Source organism: Zosterops lateralis, assembly GCF_965231275.1.
Source record: "Zosterops lateralis genome assembly, chromosome: 8".
In the NCBI taxonomy this organism is placed as follows: Eukaryota; Metazoa; Chordata; class Aves; order Passeriformes; family Zosteropidae; genus Zosterops; species Zosterops lateralis.
The window spans coordinates 560,223-585,237 of NC_139768.1; the positions used below are offsets into that span (position 1 = coordinate 560,223).

General features: G+C 39.7%; 1 protein-coding gene across 5 annotated transcripts in view; it reads left to right on the top strand.

Moving 5' to 3' along the window:
- The window catches only part of CCSER2 (coiled-coil serine rich protein 2), a 52,923-nt gene that overhangs the window by 23,887 nt on the left and 4,021 nt on the right, over positions 1-25,015 (top strand). For 3 of the 5 annotated variants that reach the window (XM_083866944.1, XM_083866946.1, XM_083866945.1), the window contains exons 5-10: positions 451-541; positions 2,165-2,327; positions 3,538-3,724; positions 8,868-8,951; positions 9,733-9,819; positions 11,286-11,384. In XM_083866944.1, the coding sequence (XP_083723070.1) occupies positions 451-541; positions 2,165-2,327; positions 3,538-3,724; positions 8,868-8,951; positions 9,733-9,819; positions 11,286-11,384 (711 nt within the window). Of the gene's footprint in view, positions 1-450; positions 542-2,164; positions 2,328-3,537; positions 3,725-8,867; positions 8,952-9,732; positions 9,820-11,285; positions 11,385-18,161; positions 18,247-22,691; positions 22,732-25,015 lie in introns of all 5 variants that reach the window. The other 2 variants (XM_083866947.1, XM_083866948.1) reach the window with 2 other exon arrangements.

The window sequence follows — 25,015 nt, forward strand, 5'->3', positions numbered from 1 at the left end:
AAAAAGTCAAGATAACATTGCTTTCCCTCAATTCCTTTCAATGATTTCATGATAATATGAGAGCTGAAATAAGGGAATTTTACATCATCTCTTCATACAGCTGTTTTTGAATTACAAATAAACAAAGGAGTTGAGTTTCAAAATGCTTCCAGCTGTGGAGAAGGCAGGGTATTAATGAATAAAAAATCTTGACATCAGGCAGAAAAATGTTTTAATCCATCTTTGTTTCATCTAGCACTGTTATATTAGTTTGATATTAGCAGAGTTGTGATGATCCTGGTTTGGATGGTCTCAAACAAGGCTGATGTCCACCAGAGGAGAGGAGGCTGCTGGTGACATGGCATGTCACCAGCACATGTGTGCACAGTGAAAATGTAACAAGGCTTTTGGTGACCCTGGGGTGAATGAGGCTTCATGGAAGCAGCTGTACTCACTGTTCCTCTCTTGCAGGATATCTTGAACAATCTCGATTCCTGTGATCTCGAGGATGATGATCTCATGCTGGACGTGGACCTGCCCGAGGACACGCCTCGTGACAAGGGTAAGGCAGCCAGGCAGTCTCACTGTGAAATGAAACTTCATGGGCTTGAGAGACTTCTCAGTTGCTTTCTTCTGACTCTTGACTTAATAAGTCACTGCACTCTTTGAATTTGAGTTTGTTTTTTTTTTAAAGAAACAGCTCTTTCTTTTGTGCAATACATGAAGGGAGATATTTCTGTTTTCCCAGTTTTTTGGTTATTTGATGGGTGATAGAAACAGAATTGTGGGTACGAGCACTTATTCTAGTAATGTTTAACAGCCCTTTTTGCCAAGACTTTTGTGACCACCTTACACAGAGGTGCAGACCCACACAGAGGACAGCAGGCAGCAGCAGGTTAGACACGGAAAGTTTCTTTATTGTTCTGACTTTATCAGTTTGTATACACTTTTTACAGAGGGCCAGGATTGGCCCAAGAAGGTTACCACCTCATGACTTCATTGGTCACTCTTACTATCAATCAAGTTTTCTTCTCAGAGAAGAACTATGCAAAACACAAGATAATTTCTAAAAATACATACAGTTTACATAAAGCAGTGTGAGAATCATGCTGTGAAGACTCAAACACTTGCAAACAAGAAAATGCAACACGCTTTTTCCACAATTCCCTGCAACTGGGCTGACGTCAGCCCTTAAAGACTTCCCAGTGCTCATAAACTCTGCTGGTTTCACTTTGGAGGCCGAGATGGGGCTGGGGCAGTATTTATAGCAGCAGCTGTAGCTGCAGAGGCACGCAGGGCTGAGGAGGAGGCACAGATCCCGGGGTGACGCTGGCTGGGAGGGCAGTGGGGAGGAGGAGCCCCTGTCCTGGAGTTTGTGCGGGGCACACACTGTGCCCTGCCTGCTCCTGCTCCTGCACAGCACTGACAATGCCAGGGGAGCCTCCTGGGGTAAGTGGGGGACACAGGACAGCATTCAGGGCCGTTTCTGCCAGCTCTGAGTGCCCGGGTACAGATTGTTTTGGCTTTCTCTCAGCCATTTCCGGGCTGTTGCCAAATTTAGCGTTTGTTTCCCTTAAGACGTTTGTGGAGTTCCTGTGGCTTTGCAGAAGTTGGTGTTTTGAAGAGATTTAGTTGGTTTCCTTGTTTGAAATCGTGCTAGTTGTCCAGGTGAATACAGATTAAATGTCTCTGAATCTGAAAAAATCAAATAAGGTGAATAAGTATATCTGTATTTTAAGTAATAAACTGGGGGTTTTTTGCAGTGCAATACTGGCCTTTTTTCCCAGTGTTGTCTTTCTCTGTTTCTGTGTTGTTAAAACTTGTTAAAGGCCTGGGGGTATCATCAGTAAGAAAGACAGGAAATTGTTACTTTTAAATTTCTATTTTTCCATAATCTCTATCTCCTCCAAACAATTTTCTGTTTAAACTGGAAATACTATTAAAGCTGGATTCTTTAGTTTCTGGTACAGGTTGCTCTTATTCTTGTAACAAGTTTATATTACATTGTCAGGCAGTCTGCTTGACACTTCTAAAATGCAACTGTTCTGGATCAGTTAAAGAAAACAAACCAAACCTCACAGACTTTACACTGCATCTGCTGTACCAGCACATAGTTAATATTTTATTTGCAAGGTCCTGGGAACAAGTCTTACAAGTTTTTTTTATAACATTATGCTCTCTGTAGAGGAATGTGAAAATATGAGCCGCTATGACAGACAAGACAGAAATGTAAGACAACATCAGGAGGGATTCTGGAAAAGAGCACCACAGCAGCGATGGAACACACAGGAGCACTATCATCTTGGCCACACTGACCATTACATCCATGGTAAAAATGATTTGAACAGGTAAAGCACTTTCCTATATCCTCACAAACACTTAAAGCACCAGGGAGCAGTTCCTTTTTGGCACTAAGGGGTCTCAAGTGATACTGAGTACAAGTACAACATTTTCAGAATAGTTGTGTGTCTGAGTGGAAGCACCACTGAGGATTATAACAATTTCTTTTCAAAACTTAGGCTTCTGTTTTCGTTCCAAGTACTTGTTGCTCATGTTGATACAGTATTACACATGTTGATTAAAGTACTTTGTGTTCCATGGAAAACCATTGCAGTGTCTTACTACTTGCATTTTGTAGGTTTGGGCAGCTTTTTGCAGTTTAATTTGTTGGTAAAGTAAATATAACCTTAAAGTCCTTAACGGGTTGAATGACAGTTTATAGAAATTCTGCTGAACCAACTGGTTTTAGGGAACTGTAGTTCATAGTCTGAGAGACGTCTCTGGGGGCTGAAAGGAAAACTCTGTATATAAGTGAAATAGCATTGACATTCTCTGATTTATTAATTTATTTTCTGCTGTGTGCCACAGTATGCAAGTATAGCCCATGTTGCATAACACTTTCCTTTTTACCAAATGCTGCCCGGGTCCAGTTTGTCATCTCTGTGTTTCTCTGTTTTGGGTGTTTTTTTAGGGATACAAACTAACAAACAAACCTGGAAGCTGCGGTGTGTCCCCTTGATTCTTTAGCCTGATTGTTTACATTCTTGAACTGGAGTTTCTCAAAACAAACTAGATTGTTTCCATATTTCTCTGTGATGGGCTTCTGAATTGACCACTGGAGTCAGAGAGGTGTTCCTCTCATCTACCAATCCTTGACCAAAATCCAAATTCTATTTAAACCCCAAACCATAATAAAATGCCCTTCTTTCCTCACTTCAACCTAACCAGTGAGTGTGGGGTTCTTTCATGACCCTAACAGTGACAGCAGTGGGTGCCCTGGAGGGCTGCAGAGTGGGCAGTGGTTACCACAACTCCAGTTTTCATCTGTTTTTTGTGTATTTTAGGGGCTCAGAGTACGTGGAGGCTGCAGTGGGTGCCCTGGAGGGCTGCAGGGCGGGCAGTGGTTACCACAACTCCAGTTTTCACCTGTGTTTCTCTGTTCTGGGTGTTTTTTAGGGGTTCAGAGTACGTGGAGGCTGCAGTGGGTGCCCTGGAGGGCTGCAGGGCAGGCAGTGGTTACCAGAACTCCAGTTTTCACCTGTGATTTGTGTTTTTCAGGGGCTCAGAGTACGTGGAGGCCGCAGTGGGTGCCCTGGAGGGCTGCAGGGCGGGCAGTGGTCTGGCAGCACCGCGGGCGCTGGCCGAGAACACGGTGATGCTGGACGAGATGACCCTGAGGCACATGGTGCAGGACTGCACTGCTGTCAAAACACAGCTCCTCAGGCTCAAGAGGCTGCTGCACCAGGTCAGCTGTCCACAGGGAACAAGGCAGGAAAATAAACTAGGGACTGGGCATTCTCTTTGGTCTTATGAGCATATTGGCATTTCATTTATACATCGAATTACACAGTGTCAGAAAGTGACTGTACCTTTTGTTGCTATTTCCAACAGTACCTTTTCTGCCTTGACTACAAAACTTGCTAAATGCTAATATTTTTCCTGTTTATTCAGTATTAAATTTTACTTCTCTGACCAAACGTCAACTTAAAAAAGAAAATGAATGGATGTGAAAACCAGCTTTTATCCAATAAGGTTCAAAAAAGCTGGGAGTTAAAGAAAATTAAAAGATACTAAAATTGATTCCAAACTCGTGTTCAGCAAGTCAGTGCTAATGGTTTTTACTCAAGACTTTGTTTTCCTCATTCTTTTCATCTTTTCTGTGTATTCTGACAAGAAGCTTAGCAAATCCTACTGAGTCATCTCTACTGGAAATGTTCACACTTAACCTTCCTATGTTATGAAATTGTCATAAGCTTTTAAGGAGCTTTTTCAATGCACCTCAAAACTTGGCAAGTTGTGGGAGTTGGTAAACTGCTAAATGACTCAGCAGAAGTATGGCATTTCAGCTACAAAAATTCCTTTGTTACCATAATAAAGAGCAGTCCATGAGACTTTCTTTGGAGGCATATACTGATTAGCATTGAAAAGTGTTTGTGTGATGTTGTCTTTTAATACTAAAACAAGACACAACAGAACAGAAAGCAAATCAACCTTGAGGCTGATTCAAGGGTGTGATTGTGCCTTTTAGAAATGTGAGCATTTGCTTCCTGTGCTGAGATGTATTCCTGATTTTGTCAGGGGAAAAACAATAGTAGCAAAAATAATGCAGGGTCAGAAGGGGAAGGTGTGTTCCCAGAACCTGATGTGTGAGTGGTGGGCTGCAGGAACTGTGCCCCAACAGCCCCAGGGTTTAATACAGAGGTGCCAGAGAACCTTTACCCAGGGTTTGAATGCCTTTAATGCAAGGACAGTTTGGCAATTTGATGGATGATCTGTGTGTGTGGTTCATGGTGTAAAGGCTTGCACATTATAGCCAAGTACTGTGTGGTCCTGCAGAGTGTCATGTGTAAAATCCTGACCTGGTTTATAATAGCCAGGTTGCAGAATACAAACCTTGCCTCAAGTAGCTCAGATTAACTTTTTTAAAAGAACTTAAATGTGCACAATGGAGCAGTTACTCTTAATATACCCATTTTTCAAAATTTGCTCCTTGTCTTGACAAATGCCCGATCCTTCCTCCCTGGAACAGTGAGTTTAGTAATAACAGGTGTTACTCTTCCCTTCAAACTTTGTCAGGCATACTTGGCTGTATTTTCATGACCTAAACCAACCCTGTTTTGACTCACCAGTTCCAAAACTCATCATGGGACTTCAGAATATTTATTCTGCTCTCCTGTGTATTATCCAGTCTTTTAATCAAAGAGCATAAATAGTAATGTAAAAGTAAATTAGCCTGCTACAGAGGAGGAGACTTCAGACCTTTGCTACCTTAGTTTACTAAACAATTAGGGCAAAACTTGTATGAAATATTTTTTCATTACATTAAGGTGTTAAGCCTTTACTGTAAACATTGAGCTTCATGCTAACAGGAATGAGTTAGAATGCCATAATCCTTTTTTACTTCTTTAGCAGGAATATAGTTTTGAAAACAATTAGTTGAACTTTAGCATTCTGAACTCTGAACTAGGACTGGATCACAGGCAGCTTCTTGCTAAATATAAAAAGATCCAGGTACAAAGCCAATTACTTTCAAGCTCCAGTTTTATTCTGGAAGCAGAAGTTCTTCTCCACCAGTATTACACATTTAAGTGTATGTGTTCCCTTTCTCCAGTTGTGACATTCAGCAATAATATTTAATTTGGATAGGTAGGAATAGAGTTGTAGTCTGGACTTAGGCATAAAGTCTCAGAGGAACAGTTACAGTAAAATAGGGAGAGTTAGTAATTAAATTCAGTTTTATACAATTATCTAATCAGCTGTAGCACGAGTTAGCGTAGAGCACAGCACGTAATGAATGTATACCTAGCAGATTCCTGGGGAGACTTAATGTGCTGTGCTGGATTCATTGCTGTGACTGCAGCTCACATAACTGGGTATAAATTAGCAACATAGCTGCAGCATGTGGGGCTGGTGCTGCATTCCCAGTTCAGCTGGAGAAATAAATAGTTATTTGAGTAACAGAGCCCAGGCTGAGCTCTGTGTGAGCAGGAGAACAGTGGCAGCAGTACAGGTGCTCACAGTACACTCCTCACACACTGTCATCATCTTCCTGTGCCTTCACACAGCAAAATCAGCCACAGGAGTCTCTGTCATACAGAGTTCAGACAATTTTCACAGTACTGAGTATAACCTCTGACTTCTCAGTAATGTTATACTAACTCTATGGAGTGGAACATGCAGCTTGTTCTTGTACTGAACGCAGCCATCTTTACAGACTGTACTGCTGGAGAGCGTTCTCTCTTTAATGCTTAACTGGAGTGCTAACTTTGTGTTGTAAGAAGAAATGCTTTGGAAGTCTAATTCTAGTAATAATTGACATGTAAATGTTAATGCCTCTTCAGCATTGACTAAGGTACTTCATTTGCATCCTTATTAAGAAATAAGTTTTCTTCTGATCTTAACAATTTCTTTCTCCTCCTCAATTAATTTCATAAACTTGCTGCTCTGGGTGGAGGCTAATGCGTTAATATAATTTTAAATAAGGGTGTTCTATTTCTGTTGCCCTGGAGCCTTTGATCCTGGCAAGGATTGACCATCCTCTCTAGTAACCCAGCCATGGTTTGCATCCACCCTGCCTTACCTCAGATCAGCCCTTGCTGCTCCTGTGGGGAGGACTGAAACGTAAAGTAGCTCACAGAGCTGGGAGATCTGTGAAGCTCTTTTTTTCTGTGGGAGGCAGCTTTTAAAAAAAATGCTTCATTTCAACTTATCTTTTGTGAATGGAAATGAAATTCTATTTTTCAAGCACAGATCTTCACTGTAGCTTATCAGCTCTGGCCCATTTGTATGAAGAGATGTGAATGAAAACCTGAACCATGTAGTGCAGAGTTGTTAAATGCATCAGTGCATTTTGCTGAGGCTTTAGATCAATAAGTCACTTGTATACCTTTAAAATACATATTCATTGTGTTCTTTTCTTTTTGCCTCTGGTGAGATCCACAAGAGAGATTCATCCTTGTTTATGAGAAGCATGACATTGTGAAAGAAACAGATAAAAAATAAAAAGATGTTTTTGGCTCATGCATTAAGTTGTATAAATTGCCCTTACTATTTTTTACTAGCCACAGAAGAGTTCACCTCAGTGACTTAATTGTGCTTGAAAGTAACAGAACCAAAAGTGATGAAGGAATGAAATTGGCAAATTTTAGTTTTAAGCTGTTGTTTAACTGCCAGGCTGTTGCTGTGCCAGTGTTTGGCAGCAGTTGGGCAGTGGCACTGACATGGCCTGGGTGGAACTGATGGAACTGCACTCAGAATGCCAAGCAGGTGAACAGCACCCTCTGCTTGATGGCCCCTGAACACAGCTCTGCTTGCATCTGTATAGAAATGCCCTTAGCAAAGGACTCTCTTCACATCAGTGATTTGTACTGAATAAAGCTTGGACTTGGCAATCAAAACCTAGACCGTGGTAAAAATTGAGTTGCCACTGCTCTGGGTAAGTGATTATACCAGAATAAATAATGTATTCTGCTGCTGTAAAAAATGTTAAATGTTTTTTGTATTGCCTGTGATGTGCAATGTGGTGATACCTTTATAAAGGTCACTGTATCTTTACCAAAAGATTTAAAGCATATGTTCTCTCCAAGTTTCCAAATTTGATGATATCCTTCTTAGTATTATTTCTAGCCTACCAAAAATAGCACATGCTTATAACCAGGTGCATTTTCTTTGCTAATTCTATCATCTTTTTGCTAATTCTAATATCTTCTTTTTTGTACAAGGATGGCTCTGTTTTGCTGTTTTCTCCTGTTTCATTTTAGCAATATAACGAGCAAGAAGCAAAAAGCACAAGAGGGATTTCATAGATTAATCCTAGCACGTGTTCAAATGGGGGCTTGGGTTCCTACTGCCAGTGTTAGAACAGTTTTATTTCCAGTTGTGCTGTGTTCTCTACATGTGTACTGAGATAATTCTGACAGTGGTGAGGGAATTGCTGCAGATGACCTTTGTCCCTGCTCTGCTGGTGAATGAGTCAGGTGTAGCACAGGCCTGGAACACTGATTTAAATCACCAGGGATGTGTGACATACTGACCTTCTTTGCAATTAGGTCTTAATCTGCTCTTGTGGAGTGTCTTATTGTTCCACTTCCCTGCATTTTAATAGCAGTGAGGGGTATATTGGAGGTACAGAGCTTTGAAATGCCATGCAAGATACTTTTGCTTGAAATAGTTTTGTTTTGTATTTTTTCCCATTCCTATGGAGACTCTTTCACAGTTGTAACTGTGACCATCTGCAGCTTCACTTCTGAGTGTGTGTATTTGTTTGAATCGTTGCTTGAAATCAAATGTTGGTGAAATTTGTGAATTGGGGAATATAAGATAAATATAAAATACAGTATAAATATGCAGAAAATAATTCGTTAAACTGTAAGTAATTTTAGGATTCTAATTACTGCACTTTTCCTCTAGCATTTTATAAATACTTTGAACTAAATAACATTTGTGGTTTTATGGTATTACTGTGCAAATTATTTCAAAGCACTCTGGTAGAACTTGTCCATAACATGGAGTGTAAGCTGCTGCTTCATCAGTCTTTCACCTGCTGGTCTTGGACCTGGACAGGACAAGCAGCTACTTGAGAACTGAATACAGCTGAGTGCTGGACTGTGTAAACTTGACTGTTCTCAAAATTAGCAGTCTATTTATATAAAACTCCAGGAAACAAACACACAAAACCCCAAAACCACCAAACCAGAACATCACCAAAAAACTGTGAGATGTAAAGTTCTGTCAAGTTATGAAAATTAAATATAAGTGTCTGTAGCATGGCCCTTACTTGGGCATTGTACACAGGCTGCAGCAAGGGAGGCTTTCCCAAGGGGGGGAAAGGAAACATGCTGTTTCAACAGGTAATTCAAACTTGTATTCTTGTTTTTGTCCCCTGGCAGAATGACGAAAATGTGTCACTCCAGGACATCATGTTCTCAGTTCCATCGAGTCCAGAACCACAAGAACCTGAGTCAACTTTTAAGGTAAATGGCATGGAGTGACTCTAAGGGATAAAGAGATGCAAACCTGTTTATGTTTAGAAAACACACCCAAAGCTTGTGTGTAACTGAAGTATTGCTTCTTGCTCCTTTCTTTGAATGAATGCTAGCCTAGGTGAGCCCCACAAAGTCAGTAGCAAGTTTATTGTTTTAGAATGGGTATTAAAGGCAGAAGAAATCACAGTAGATGTTACAAATGGGATCATCTTTTATAGTTGCAGACTTGTAACGTTGTGTTTTCTGTGCTGGTGAGGTTTTGTACCATTGCTTGGCTCTAATTGTTAAATCACTTTACAAAGATCACTAATCCTGTATTTATATGAAGGAAACAGTCCTTACTGGAAATATAACAAGGCTCTACATACTTCATGAAGTTGAAGAACACTTAAAATCTAATTAAAATCTAATGCTTGTTTTGAGTTCAGTAGTTTCTGTTGTTGATAAAGAGGACTTTGGGTAGTGTTTGCTGACTAGGCTTATTCATCTACACAATGTCACTTGTTTGCACAACAGATGAATTACTGCTTCAAAAATGCAGCTGATTTATTACTTACCCTGGAAATTCAGTGGGTCAGCTAAATTTGGCCTCTTCAATGGACTTTTAGTCAAGTTTCTTCCCTCTTTTTCCCTCTGTCAGTGTGAATGGGAGGAGGAGAACACGTACTGTGTCCCTGCCCTCCCTCCAGGCATGTCTGATCTCACACATCCTGCACAGGTGTTGCTTTAGATCCTGCAGTCCTTACAGAAAACCACTCTTCTCTTGCAGATGGATGATCTGCTCAACGAGATCAGGCAGCTGAAAGATCAGCTGAGGAAAAAGGATGAAACAATCAACCAATTAGAGCAGCAGCTTGTAAGTACAATCCAAAATGTTTGGCAAAATCTCAGGTGTGCACTGCAGAGTGCAGCTTCAATAGACAGTACTGATGAAGGCTTTAAGAGAGCTTAGGGGAGCTGCTTTCTTCCTTCTTCCTTTAGCTGTAACAAAGGTAGGTTTGGGTTCCCAGTTGTGCTCCTGGGATCTTTAATTTCATAATCTGGTCATGATTTTGTGTGGCACTAAGCAAGAATGTTTATAGGGTTGTTGAAAGTATTTAGTTTCCAAAACAGTTTTGAACATAAAATTCTAGAAGTTGCTCAAAAATAACAGTGAGGAAAAGATAAGGCTACACTTAAAGTATTTTAAAAATGGACAAGGATTGGGCCTATCATTCTGCTTGAAGTTTTTGTTACTGTTTTTTTTTCCTGTCTCTCTTTTCCTCTATTGTCCATTATCTTAATAAAGAATTACACCATAAAATTAAAAGCTGAGCATGGTAGTATTCTAAGTTGATTGGTTTTTTTAGGAAACAATACAAACCAAGTTGAATAGTCAGATTAAACCTGTCACCTAAGAACAAGTTATGAGGGCACTTCATCATGTGTTAGGTTCAGGGAGACACAAGGCCTCAAGCAAAAGCTACATGTGCCTTTTACCTTTTTGCTCTTGCTCTGAGTTTGGATTTGGCCATGTATATCTTTGCATTTGGTTCTGGTGAATTCACCTGCTGACAATTCTTGTGAAATAGCCCAACATTTTCAAGACATTTCAAGCAAGATCTTACAGGCAAGGTAGATGAGGTGCCAGGAGGTGCACACCACATAGACATGTTTGTCATAGCTGGAGACAGTACTCGTGTCACCAGAATCTCTAATGAAGTGTTAAACATGTGCTTTTGTAGGTGTGTACAGTAAAACTGAGCTGTGGCCTTCATCCTCTCTGGCCTGGGGACATTCCCTCTAAAGCAAAACTGAAAGGTCAAGATTTGGTGTTTGCTTTGCTGTTTAAACAGCAGAATCCCACATCACAGCACACCAAACCAAGTTACCTCATTCCTTAGCATTTTGCAGTGAATGTTGGGTTCTGGGTAGACTTAGTCTCGCTCTAAAGTCCACCAAAATTCCTTGGAGGAAGTTTCTCCTTCCCTGCTCAGTCACGTACCTGATTGCTGGAGCAGCCTGTAACTGAGTAGCTGAGGAACTCTGCTGTAGAGATGGGTAAAACTTACATTTGTAATGACATTTGTAACTCAGTGCTTCAGAAATTTAAGTGAAAAGACTTTCCAAAAGTCAGCATTTATTCTGGGTTACTTCTCAATATCCTTCGGGAAGAGCAGCAGTTGTGCAGCACTGTAAATTCTGGTTTAATTGTATTGTGCTCTACAGTCAAGTCATGCTCGATGTTTGACCACTGGGCCTGGTCTGTACTTTTCAAGAGGCTCAGCTGGTTGATTTCTAACTAATTCTTGTTTCTTTTTTCTCTTTTTGTGGGTGATTCAGGCCAGTAGGTGTAACTGCCAGAAGGACAGTGCAAACCCTCCGCGGGCAGCGCGCGCCTGTGCCGATAAATTCACACAAACCTCCTGGAGGAGGAGTTCTGTGAGTAAAGAGTCTGCTCGGGTACCTCTCTCTGCCTTTCACCTCCTCTGCTGTGACCCTGGCTCCCACAGCACCCAGCCTTGTTTAGGGGATGCTGTGCTCTGTGTGACTGGTGTCCTTCCTGCTCTGCAGCCCTTGCAGTCTTTTCCAGCCCTGTTATATAAACAATACAAACATTTCTTTTAAAATAAATCATTAAACTTTACAAATCTTCTCTTTAAATAACCACCATTTGCAGTATTTGAGTTACAGTCAATCCAACCTGTATATCTAGTGATACTTAAAGAGATTTTCTTATATTCTGACTTCCAAGTCATAGGTATCTCTCAGGGTTTTTTCCTGGTCAGATTTTCATTGTTGTTCTCATATTTGTTGAGGAAAAGAAACAGTATTCTAAGTTTCAGTGCATAAGTGTAAAAGCAAAAGTTAATATTAATATGTCTTCTTATTATTTTTTTATAATTCATTTTAATAGCTTGAATCATTAAAGAAATAATTGTGTGAAAAGCACTTTGACAAAAGACATTTTCATTCCCATATGTTGTTGCATGGATCACATTTGTTTCCACTGTGTGAAATTCACATTCTTCATGAAACACCAATAGAATATTTAACATGGGGGAGGAACAACATATTTAATATTATATAATAAGAAGAAATTACCTTTGCTAAACAAAGCTTTTGTCAGCCAGCAGCAAATAGCATTTAGATATTTCAGCTACTGTTCTCGCTAGAAAACCTAAGACATTTTATTAAAACAGTAAAAATGGGTTTGATTTTTTTGTTTCTTTGTTTTTATCCTGTATTTAGTTACTTGTTGAAAGCTTGTAATAAAGATGAATCACCCCTGTTATCTTTCTAAAATTGCTCTTTTAAATAAATAGCACTAGAGCAGGGGCAGCAGCACGCTGTGTTCACCAGTTACTGCAAACAGCCTTTCCCATGTTTTCCAACCTCCTCCTTCCTGTCTGATAAGAACCTGCTGTCAAAAGATTATAACCTTCAGTGACTTTTGGTTTGCTTTGACACCTCTGCTCCCCCATGTCCATGTGACATCTTGGTTCATCCCATTTGTTCCATCTGCTTTTAGTTTGGAGCTCCTGAGCCCTTCCATTGTTTCTTTTCCCCAATTTAATTTCCTGTGTGTGCTGTTCACTGGATGGCTTTGTGCACTGATGCTGTTACAAGGTTAGTGGCTCTTGTTTCCACCTTCCTTTTTCTCCAGCTCATTTATCACATGGCTTCAGACACAAGGGGACACATGGGAGGTTAGCTGCTAACTACACAAGGTTTAATTTGTTCAGCTTGTGGTGGTAATTGATAAGGCAAAGATATTGGAGAAGATGGGGAATTTGAGTTGTCTAAAGCACAAGGAGTCACTCAGCACAGTTGTTTGGTTTGGTTGGCCAGTATATTTTTTAAGTTATATTGTAGTTTTGTTCAAAAAGATATTTTTTTGTCAGGAGGAAGTTTGGCTTAAGGGACAGTATCTTTAAGAGCTAGAGGAACTTCTGCTGTGTTTGTGGTTGGGTGTGTGGATATATGTGTATGATACACAGGTGTATTTCTAGCCATAATGCACAGTCCAAACATCTTGGTGTTTTGTTCCATGTGAAAAGTTTCTCATTAAATTGATAAAGGACTTTGGAAAATTCATGAAGTGTTAACAGATTTTGAAACTCTGCTGCTTTTCAGGAGCTTTTGAGAGCTGGGAGGTTTTGGGCAGAATGTTTTGGGCGTGTTTTTTTGGTTTTTCAGTCTTCACATGCATGTGGTTAAGTTCCAGGCTTTCTGTCAGCCAGCTGACACAGGAACTCCATAATGGGGGATTTCTTCAAGGAGGACAGTGGTTTGACTGCTGCAGCCAAATTTCATTTCTAATGGTCAGACCTCAACTTTCTGCTTTAAGGCTTCCTCTGCTAACTCTGCTATCATTTCTGAAAGGATCTCTTACAGGTCTCTTAAACAGAATTCATTCCAGTTAGTGTGTCTTATGATTTTACTGTCATGGAAGAAAATAACCAAACCCTGGAAGAAGATAAAAATTACCTGAGGAAATTCATGTTAATGGACAGCTTACAAGAAAGAAAAACGTTAACATCCATTGCCACACTTGACTTGCAGGCTCTGCAGGATTGTTTCTCTAATACTAAATACTGATCTTTTCAAGATTTTGAGGGTAAAGGGTTAGAAGTCCAGTTTTTGTTGATAAATCATTTGGTTTCTTGGGCTGGGAAGGATGTTGGCAGATGCTGAGACATAAATGACAAACAAGCAAAAACTTCAAAGCCCTGGATTTGGTCCAGGATACCTGCAGAAGATTCTGGCCTCTGAGAACCAGTCCCTCCTAGCTGCTGGTTTATCTTCCACTCCTTGCAAGAGTAGATGGTGTGTACAGTAAAAGCTGGGTATTTCCCCTTGGTAACAGCTCACAGTGATGAGAATGAGCTTTACTGCCTAAATGTGTGTACAAGTTCATTCTTGTCTCTGCTGCAGTGACAACAGAACCTGTCAGTTTGCATGGGAGCATGCGTGGTCTTGTTCTTTGCTCCATCTTTTCTCTGCTTTTACACAGAGATATTCTTTGCCTCTCTTTTGAATTTTGTTCCACTTTGTCATTCCAAAGCCTTTCACATCAATTGTTTTGATGAACCTTTGTAATCTTTGTCTGTCTTTGTGTACTGTTATCCTTGTTTTAGCATCTCCTTCCACTTTAGCCTTGAACATCCTGTGTGTGTCAGCTTCACAGCCATTCATTTGAACTTGCAGCTTTTTACAGTCACTGTGTGTGTTCATTTCCACATCCAGCCTTGTTTCTCTCACTGCCCAATGCTCTGCTGTTTGCTTCATGTTCTTATACATGTACTTGGTGAAACAAAACCATAGCAGGACTAGGTGCACCTGTGACTGTGCATGACATGTGGGGACTGCATGGAGGAGAGAGAGGTCCTTGAACCCTTCACAGGCAATTCTTGTTGGTTTAGTGTAAACCAGCACATAACACTGGGTTGGTGATGTTTTACATCTGAATACTGTCAGGACAACTGTTGCATGTCAGGACTGCTCATTCATGAGCCCTCTCTGGATGCTAGGCCAGTCAAGAGAAGACTGCTGCAGGAATGTTTTGTTTTTCTCAGTATTGAGGTCTGTCATTGTAGGTTTGTTCATGGTGTGGAGCTCCGAGTGTGTATGAGACAACTGGCAGTGCTTGGTGAGAGGCACAAAGTCACCTCCTCATTGAAGTGCTCAGAGGCTCCAGTTGTATGGATTAAAAAAGGGATCTTGGCTGTATTTGCATTTGTTTCTGCAGCAGAAAAGACTTTCTAAAGCAGTAGCAGTTTTGCATGTTGGTGCATCCTTGGGAGAAGAACTGGAATATCTGGCTGTTGGGCTAAAATTACTGTGTGGCAATAGCTTAGAAATATTCTGCTTCTCCTTTTCTGGCAGAAGCAATTGCTTTTGTTCATGGGACTTCTTATTCTAAGGTTGAAGTCTGCTCATACCTAACCATGGAAAACTCTGGCCTTAGTTTTCATAGTAGCATTTAAAAGAAGAAACAGCCACCAGGGTTTCCCAGTGTAGTTAGAGTCAGAACTTTATAAAGCATTTAGTACAACATAAAGCAATAGTACAATTCATCAGGATCTCAGAAGAACATTTGTCCTTCTGGTTTGTAGGCTACTTTATCTCAGCTGCTCTTATTTTTCCACTCCTGAATCTCATGTTGTTTTAAAATTCTGGTTCACTTCTCTTTGGGGACGCCTTTGCTATTTCACAAATTCAGTATCTGGAAAAGAGGAGGAATGGGATTTAAGAGCAGTGGCTGGATGCACATAATAGCTGTGGGGAGGGACTGTTCAAACTGCTGCCCAACATTAAAGTCTTAGTGGAAATAGTTGCTTCAGAACCCAGAAGAATCTGATATTTTTTTTATTTGGGTTTGGGTTGTTTTAATTGAAGTTGAGGTAAGTCACGTTCTCATCTTTTAATTCTAGAGTTCCTTGCGTATGAGTTTTGTAGGCATTGTAATAAATAAGAGGTGATTCAGGTTTTTCTTCTTTCTTTTAGTAGAAAACTGCCACAATATCTGTGCATTTTGAATATGTACCATCATCTGAGGAGATGTGTTTTATTAGTGTGTTTCTTTTTTCCTCCTCTTTGGATTTCTTGGGAACCTCAGTGCACACTTGAGTAACAGGAGATGAGTATGAGTTAATATTTAAAGGAGAAAGCTTGGTAACTTGGAGTTTTGTACAAAAATTACTACTAAAAGAAAACAAATCTTTTTGTAAGCCAGGCATATGTGCAGATACTTAAATCTTAATGTGCTATATCAATGGGATTGATACATCCTTTGTAATTTTTATAATCAGTTTAAGTCATAACACTCATCTTAATAAAATCCCACTGCTGTATCTGCTGATCCTTACTTTGTCAATTGATGTTGATTTTAATTACCCTATTTGATGTACAATTAAACAACTCTTGTTTGGGGTATTTTTAGAAAAAAATTATTCATTCATTTATTACAAAATAGAAATCTGGCATTTATTTGAAACTTATCTATATGGAGCAATGTCAGCTGCAGCATTTGTGAGAAGGGGATTAAAATATGCCTGGAGACCAGTTCAGCAGGCAAAAGATTCAAGGAAGTTACTTGGACTTTCCGCATTTACCTCTGCAGTCAGAGCAATGATAAAGTAGCATGAAGAATTACTGAGAAGACTGTACTTTTAGTGCTGTGCTTTGAAGTGCTAATATGGATACTTAAAAACTTCTGGAAGGTATCAAGACATGTACATATTTCATTGCCTTTACAATAGTGTTTTAACTGTTCTGTAGCTCAGATGGCTTGTGCTTCTCTTAATTCCTCTTTTCAGAGGGTAAGAGGGAGAGGATATAAAATTTTCGCCTCCCTTCTTAATGTGTTAAAAAATTCAAAGAAATCTGGGAAAAGCCCATTGCCAGCTCAGATGAGTCTGTGCAAAATCAGACTTGTGCCTGGTGATAATGTGCTTTCTACTGTGTGGAGATTCAGTTATGTTTAGAGAATGGAAAGAGTTTTTCTTGGTGTTCCAGTACCCAGACACAATATTGGATGAAATGTGACCAAACCTGTGAAGTGAGGTGTTCTTCAGTATACTGTGCTATGAAAATCCAGAGTGTGTGAGAATTTTCTCATCAGTCACTGACTGATAAATCATGTTCCCAGGACTCTTTATGTATTTAATGTATGTACCTGTTCAGCTGATGCAGCATATTATATTGGTTTGGCACATTGCTTGACTGAAGCTAGGACTGTTCCAGTATTTTCATGCAGCAGTCTAATAATTGTGGTCATAATGACCACTGGTGGGGGACTGTAAGAACACATCAGGTAATCAGTACCTCCATCTAGACACAATCAGACTGAGGAACTTGTTTCATTTTTCCCCTGAGATTTTGCTGCAATAATTGTTTTATCTCAGCTTCTGAAGAACAATAAAGGAGTCTTGTCAGGCTTTTTTTTTTATTTCCTGTTCAGCATGAAAAGTGTTCTGACTAGCAGATTCTAAGACTTGGTTAAATGCATGTGTTAAGTTTCATCTTAGCAGTACTGAAGCCTGCCATAATGCTGGCTAAAATCTGACTAGGCGAGGATAACTGGAAGATCAGGGAAATGTTTACAACTCTCCTAAGACAAATAAAAGCAGAATATTTATTTATAGAAACAATGTGATGTTTAACATTGCTTTAAATGAAACATGGAAGTCAAATAGTTCATTATTTCCAGCAGTGGCAGTATGGCCTGCAGCAGAGAGTGTGGAGAAGAGGGGCAGACTGGGTTCCAGGTGCTGTTCAGATACTTTCAGCCTGCTGGCTCACAGAGTAGCCACAGTTAGTTGCTGTTGGTCAGGAGGCAGTGGGGCAGTCATTATTGCAGTATCCATGTTCCAGGACTCAGGAAAGCAGTTTTCAGCTGCTTAAATGGCAAAGGGATTGTAAATACTTAAACCTGTCCTGCTGAAACAGGAAATCAACATTGGGTTGTTTAAGAGGGAAGTTGCAGCTTGGATTTGCAAAGGTAAGGATGTGGGCGAAAGGGAAAGTAATAAGAAAATTACTTTTCCTTGCTTTGAGAACATAGCAACCACAGTGTGTCACACTTGTGGTTATTTGAGAGCTCTGACAGGCAAACCCTGCCCTGTGTGGATCTGCACAATTCCCTGATCCTTTTGGAGCTCCAAGAGAAAAGTGAGAAGAAAAGAGTTCCATGTTGCCTCTTCCACAATAAATAATACTGATAAAACTGGAGTAAAGTGGCCTCTAAAACACCAGGACTTGCTGGAAAATTTATTTCTATTTATTAGAATTTTTTTGTTGTTTTTTGTTTAACTAAAGTTGGCCGGTTTCCTAGTAGATTAGAACTAAGCAAGCTACTACTTGGTGAGGCATTTTAAAAATAATTCTGAAAGCTGTATAAATACAATTTTATCATGTATTTTTAGTCATGATAAGCTCAGTTTCTGTACTCTTCCCCTAAAACTATCCTGGACAGAAATGTGTACTTACATTTTGAACAAAAATGGAGGTATTTTGTAAGATTTCTGGCTAGTTGAGGACATCTGGGCTTTGGTAGCATGTAAAATTTGCTTTTACAAAGTCGAACAACTGGAAATAAAATTATACCTTTTCTGGGAGAAAAAAGAAAAAGAATGATGTGGCTTTTTTGGTGTCTTTGTTTTTTCCCTGTTCTCTTTTTTTATTATACTTCTCCCCCTCTCTCTTTCTGCACAGGGTGGGTATTCTGCTCCCTCCTTCTCTCCCTGGCAGGGCTCATTCCAGGGCATCCCTCGGAGTGTTCCACCGCACCGCAGACAGAGTGAGTCTGTACCTCTCACTCATCTCCCTCACCGTGTTCCAGTAGCAGCTTCCCCTTTGCACGCACTGTTCATCTCGTAGTCTCCTCCTCTCTCAGGCACATCTCCGGGCAGACCAGACACACGGTCTGTGCCTAACAAAGCGCTTCCCCGGCCGCCAGCTGCCACTCCTAGTCCATAACAGTTATTAAATGCCAATAGACCTCAGCAGTTCTTCAGGCAAACCCCAGTAGGCCCTCGTCTCCAGTCCTGTCTTAACATCAGTCTTGCTTGCTGCATTTTCCCTGTTCTCCATGGCTGTGGTGCACTCTGCTGTCCCTGTGTGCGTTCTGTTTGCTCGTGTTCACGTCAGCGCGTCGTGCTCGTGCAGAAAAGTGTCGGTGGGAAAGTGTCACTTGCGTTGTCTCTCACAAAAAGTTTTTAACTTTTCAGAATGGCTTCCCTCAAACTAATTTTTTTTCCCCCCCACCCCCACCTCGGTATTTGTTGTAAAAAGGCTTCTCTTACACTGAAGTGGCTGTTGCACAACTTGCATGGTTTATTAACGTTCCTTATGTGCTAGCTACAATGTGGGCTGATATAAGATGCATTTGTTCACTTGGCTTGGACCTGCAAAACAAAAGACAATTGCTGGTTTTAAAACTGTGTGCTTACGTAGACGTAGAGAAATGGTAAGTCTTATCTTGTGCTTTGGTATTGCATTTTGAACAGATAAGTGTTTGAAGAAATATAACTACTTTGTAATGCTAAAGTTATATTTTTTAAATGTACTGTAATTTGCAAATTACAGTGTTTGCCTAGCAAAGCTCAAGAGTGTATTTGGACAAGAAATAAAGGAAAAGTCAAATTATGGAAACAAAGTAAGATTTCCAGGGCCAGTGGAGATCTGAAGAGTAAGCTGCACCTTGGAAAACTAAGCTTACATATATTTCACTCTGCAATGATTCTTACTGTTATCAATCACCAGAAAATAATCTAGTATTTTGTAAACTGTGCTTCAAATACTCTCTTGATGTTTCTGTGACAATGTTCATGCAAACAACTCATCGGGAATGCACAGCCTGTTTCATGGGCTTTTCTCTGTGCAATAAAGGATGTGCTTCATTTTTTCTGTGGTGTTTGATGTGGGACCCCGTGTGTGTAATGAATGTAGAATCCCAAAATCTGACGATTGTCCCTTCTGTTGCTGAGTGGATGGGCCAGCAGTAGCACAGCCTGGGTTATTCACTGTCCTGTCAACAGAGACCGACCTCAAGGAGATCAGGTTTAGACCTGAGGATGTTATAAATGTTCTGGTTTTGGGGCTTGGTGCTGGTGAATCAGAATGGGAGGAGGTGTCCCAGCTGCCCCGTGAGCCTCTGGTGTCAAATAATTCACAGTGGCTGCTTAGAAGAAGGAAAAGACTTTGCTTGCTAATCTTGCTGGTTTTCTGAGCCTCTTCCTGATCCCTCCACTAACAGGGGTGGCCTCTTATTTGGGATTCCACAGTAAACTTTTATTACTAAAGCAGGTTGAACTTTTTAGTATGCATCTTATATATTGCATTCAATGAATTGCTAGTAAAGGAAGTAAAGTAAATGAAAATGAGTCCTTGACTAGTTAACCTAAACTATAACTGATGCATTGTTTAGGAAAATAAGTTTCCACTAGTGGAGTGTTCCTAGCTTTATTCTTTATGCCTTAGGTTTACTCTATATAGCAACACTGGGAATAAAAATGTACTATAAATGAAGAGGTTCCTTAGACATTTTTAATTAATTCTTAAAAAAGCAATGATTTATCACTATGTGAACAGTTCTGTAAAGTAGAACATTACTGGAATGGCCACTAGTATCCTTCTTTCCCACTTGTTTCAGTGGTTTCAGGTTTTTGAGCCAAATATGGGGTTTTAAGGCAAATAATGAACTGGGCATCACCACTGAGTGTAGGACAGCCTGAAACACCAATGTCAGTGTTCTTCTGCAAGAATACAGAAAAGATGATGGAAACATGAAGTGGTCTCAGGTTTTGTTGTGGTTGTGTTTTCTGTATAGACTTGGAAGTCAGGCACTTTTTTCCTAATTTTTGCATCCTGAACCTGAAATATCATCTCTGCATGTGAATTTTGCAGCTTTCTTCACTGTGCTGTTGATAGCTGATGGATACATAGATCACTTTACAGGCACTGTAGATTATGAGGGTGTAAGTCTGTAAATCGTTCATGTTACAGTGTAGAAACAACGGAAAACAATTTCCCTCCTGCTCTACAGGACAGGAAATCCCTGCTAGGTAATATTACACCAGTGTAGGTTTATGGTTCTCTCTAAGCACCGGTCACCATGTCAGCACCCCTGCTGCTGGACTTGCCTTAGCACTGCACTGCAGCACACTTCAGCATTGGATGGATGGTTTTCACTTTAAATGACAATTAATTTTTAATACTTCCACATTTACTAATTTTATGTTTTGTCACCAGCCTTGGAAACAATTCAGCACTTTGCCTTTCATAAACACTTTGATAACAGTACATTAATTTTGTCATTTTACATGGAATAAAAACCATAAAATTTTGTTCCTGTAATTCCCATGTGTCTTGAACTAAACTCCTGTGTAATGGTCATTTATTGTTCTTTTGGTTATAGGGTAGATTTTGATGACATCTCAAACTTTGTTCAATACAGTAAAACATTTTCCATTTGTGTTCTAAAGCTTTAATGAGGCGGCTCTAGGAGCAAACATTTAGAATACACATTGGTAAGGAAGCAATCAGGAGTTTGTGTTGTAAGACAAGAATATTACAGCCCCTTACCCCAAGTGCTTCTCCACACAGAATTGCTGATTAAAGCTGCTTTGTTATTCAAACATTGCACTTGTTCTGTCTCCACTTACTGTGCACATCCTGGGAGAAGTATTTAGAGTTTTTGCATGTAAGTATTAGAGACAGAGACAATCTAAGCAATTGCAGCAGGTGACACACAGCTTGTTATCACCTGAAGAAAGCTGCTCTATGCCCAGTGACTATAAATCAGATCCAGGCTGTGCTTTTTCATGCATTTTCTTTTTGACAAAGACATGTTGCTCAGCACTGAAATGTTTCCAAAGCTTTATTGACTGATACAGCCTTGTAGGGTGTACAGAGTGTTGGTGTTAGCAGAACCAAGCTGTGCCAGAGCATTAGCTGGGAAGTTCTGTCACAAATTATTAAAAACATCCTGGAATCGTTGCATTATTGCCTTTTTAATGTAATTTTTGCTCCAAGAGTGTTCAGCTATATGAAGAAGAACCTTTTAGGAAAAACTCCTTTCCTCCCAACTTCAGTACTTGCAGAGTCAACTACAAGAGGGATGTCTCTTGTACCTAACTAAACTTATGTTTGCAAAAAACCCCTTCATTGTGTGTATGGTCATATTTATCTGCTTGTTGCACATATATCTATATTTGTTGATGAAATACCTGCCTCAATGTAGTTGAATATTACTTTAAGTAATTTTTCGTTGAAAAAATAAAATTTTCCATGCTGGGGTTTCTGTACAGACTATGCAGGAAAAGAAAATAATGGTTTTCCACAATACCAATTATTTTACCAGCCTCATGGCTTTGGTGAATGATGCTTTAAAAAAATGGTGATTTTGTGTCATTATTTGAAGTCATTCTCCATACTGCAGAATCCTACATTTTAATGCTGAAATACGGATATAATACAGCTAGATCAAAGGGAAAGGATAAAAGGTTCAAAAAGAAGGTATTAGCAAACGCTGCAGATTTAAGGTGTGAAATGTTGATGTTTTCCAGAGGTGGAAAATGAGAGTTCTCTGGTTCAGCCTTTCAGCAAGGCTGTGTCTGCACAGGCCGTGGTTTGAAATAACAGCTTATCCTGGGCCAAGGCAGTGAGAGGAGGGATGGCACAACTCATGAGGAAATGAAAGAATTATGTGGCAGGGTTTGTGACCTTTCCCTTCCACCCCTTTCCAAAAAGAACCTGTGGTAGTTGTCCTCTTCCAGCTCGTGAGTGAGTGTCTAGGAAAATGAGGTATTGAAAATATGGGCAGTATGACCCAAGGATGGAATGCTGTGCCTTTAATGACCTTGCTGTTCAGAGTTAGATATTGAACACACATATACATGGATGCAAAGATTTCTCTTCTATGCAGTTGTAATAATACAAACAAATTCTAGTTGTAGTATTTGGAATGTAAGAGATAAACTGCTGAAAGCCTTGAAGTTATAGGAGTGAAGGTATTCCAAGCAGGTCTTGCTATAAATGTTTTTGTGCTGCATTACTTAAATACTGTTGCTACCTTTGTTTCTTGAAGGAGGACTAAAAACCAATGGGGAACGTGGTAATTGCAGTTGAAACGGTGAAAGGTGCAGTTTTGTCATGGCAATTGCTCACTGTTTTGTCTTGGTCCTCTGACATCATTGTCCTTGTCTTTTTCTTGTCTCTGCTTTCCATTATGCCATTGGCAAGGAGTTGAGAAGTTAGTCCATTACTTCTGTGATAAAGCGTGGTACAGTACAACTTCAGATTTATTCCCGTGTTCCCCTCACGCATTTCCACTGTTGGGTTATTTCTTTGCCCCGTGCATGGTGCATGTCTGTGGGAGATGTGCATGCAGTTCTCAGATCTTCCATTGCATCGCTTCCCTCCTTCCTCAAGATACTGCAGGGAGAAAATGCCTTTGTTTCATTCCACAGAGGAATTATCAAGGGCATCCAGATGGGGATCAACATAACCAAAGCAAAACTGAAGGGAATTTTCAGCTAATTAATGAATATCACTGTCATGACCACACTTTTAGCTTCTTTAACAGTACAACATGGTGTTTCAGTTTTCGAGCACAAAGCTAATACAACCTCAGTAGTTTGATAACTGTACAATAGTGGTAATCCTTGTCGTGGATGTCATCTTTCTCTGGATGATGTAACAGCCAGTTTTACTTGAGAGAAATAATAGAAAAATCTCTTAGGCTAATGAAGCAGGGAGTGAATTGAGTAATTTTGATTAGTGCATCAATATTTAGAAGGCTTTGAAGCTCTTCCCAGTTCAGAAAATCTGTTTCTTTGTACAGGAAGGAGCATGTGCACAAAGCACTTTGTGTGATGTACTTCCAGTTTGAGGAGAACTAAGTGTCTTCAGTTACATTGTGCTTGAAATGTTTGAGTCCAGCTTTGCATTTTAGGGACATCTCAGAGGAGTGCAGGTGTTTGTCTACCTGCACTTTTTATTTATGGGACATAAATAGAAGTCTGGGTAGCATGGCCTGTCCCACCCCAGAAATATTACCAGAAGTGCACTCAAAACAATGCAAATGAAACCCTTTTTTTTAGGATTTGTGTGAAATAAAATACTATGTCTGGAAGGCAGAATGCTTCTTTATTTCTCGTCCTTCACATGATGGAATTCACCAAGTACTTCAGTCCTTCAGCTGGCTCATTGTTTTTACCAGTAACACAGTCAGAATTTCAAAGGCTTCCTTTGTAAAAGGAGAACTTGTGTTTAGCACAAAGAGATGAGCTGTGGGTGACAATAATGCAGCTGTCAGGGTTGGATACCTTGTGAACTGTTACGTGCATATTTTGCAAGTGGCATTTTGCTGCTTTCAGTGACATTTTGAATGTTAATGCCTGTAGAAATTTGATGATATTCAAATCTGTCATGGTGATAATTGGAGAGATCATGAGTAGAAATACACAATTAGAAAGCAGTACAGTATTTAAAACAACTGGGCAAAGATGATACCAGAGCTTTAGTGTCCTCATAATTCAGAGCATGTAGCCTTTTTCTTCCTTAGTATGGCTAACTTTTTGGGCAATAAACTGCTTAGACCTTTTAAGGTTATGAAGGATGATGAGGAAAACACATATTTGGCTATTTTTATATGTAAAATGCAAAATTGCCCAAAGGGAAGAGCTCAAATACTACCTAGCCTTAGTCAGAAGAATTCAAAATAGCATTATTGAAACCTTGATGGCTTTGTTGTACTTAAGGTGTTTTTGTGTTTGACTCAACTTTCCATACAAATTTAGTCTCTTCTGTAACTTAATATTTTTTAATTTTGTTGACTAGTATCACTAGATTTGATACTGTTAGAATTTTTATTGATTAGATTAGATATTTATCTGTGTTTTTGAAGACTACTGTTTAAACCCCCTTCCTGCCTGAGGGAGAAGAATTTTCTGACAATTATTTTTCCACATTTGACACAATACTGTGGGCTATAAATATTTTAGGTTTTTTTACTTCAATTGGGATTAGAAAATATGGTTTATTTGTTGCAGTATTTGCATGGGAATGGGGTAAATATTGCTTTGGTTTCTGCATTCATTATTAGCAGTTCTGGTTTTGCAGGTGAGATCTCAAATCAGTAAATCATTTTGGCCAACATCTGCCTGTCAGCTGGAAGGATAATAACTTCTGTAACACAAACATAAATACTGGAAAATGGAAAAAATACCTGGAGGACTAATTTTATTTAAGCTGTAACTCTCTCAGTGTATGGAATTACTGTGTTTAGCCTTTCCTTCCTGTAGGATTGTATGGTGAAGAAGGATTCACAAAGTTAAGCTAATTTTGGTCACATAGGGAATAATATTTTGGTACTCATTTGACAACATTTTGAAGGCTTCTTTGCCTTTTTAAAATCTTTTTCCTCTTTCCAAAACAATCACGTTCTGCCTGCTCAGGATATTTGCCCGGCATGTCTGTCACTGATAGCTGATGTCACTGGTCCAGATCTTGCCTTTCCTCATGAGACAACTGTTACATTCTAAAGGGAAAAACTGCTCATAAAT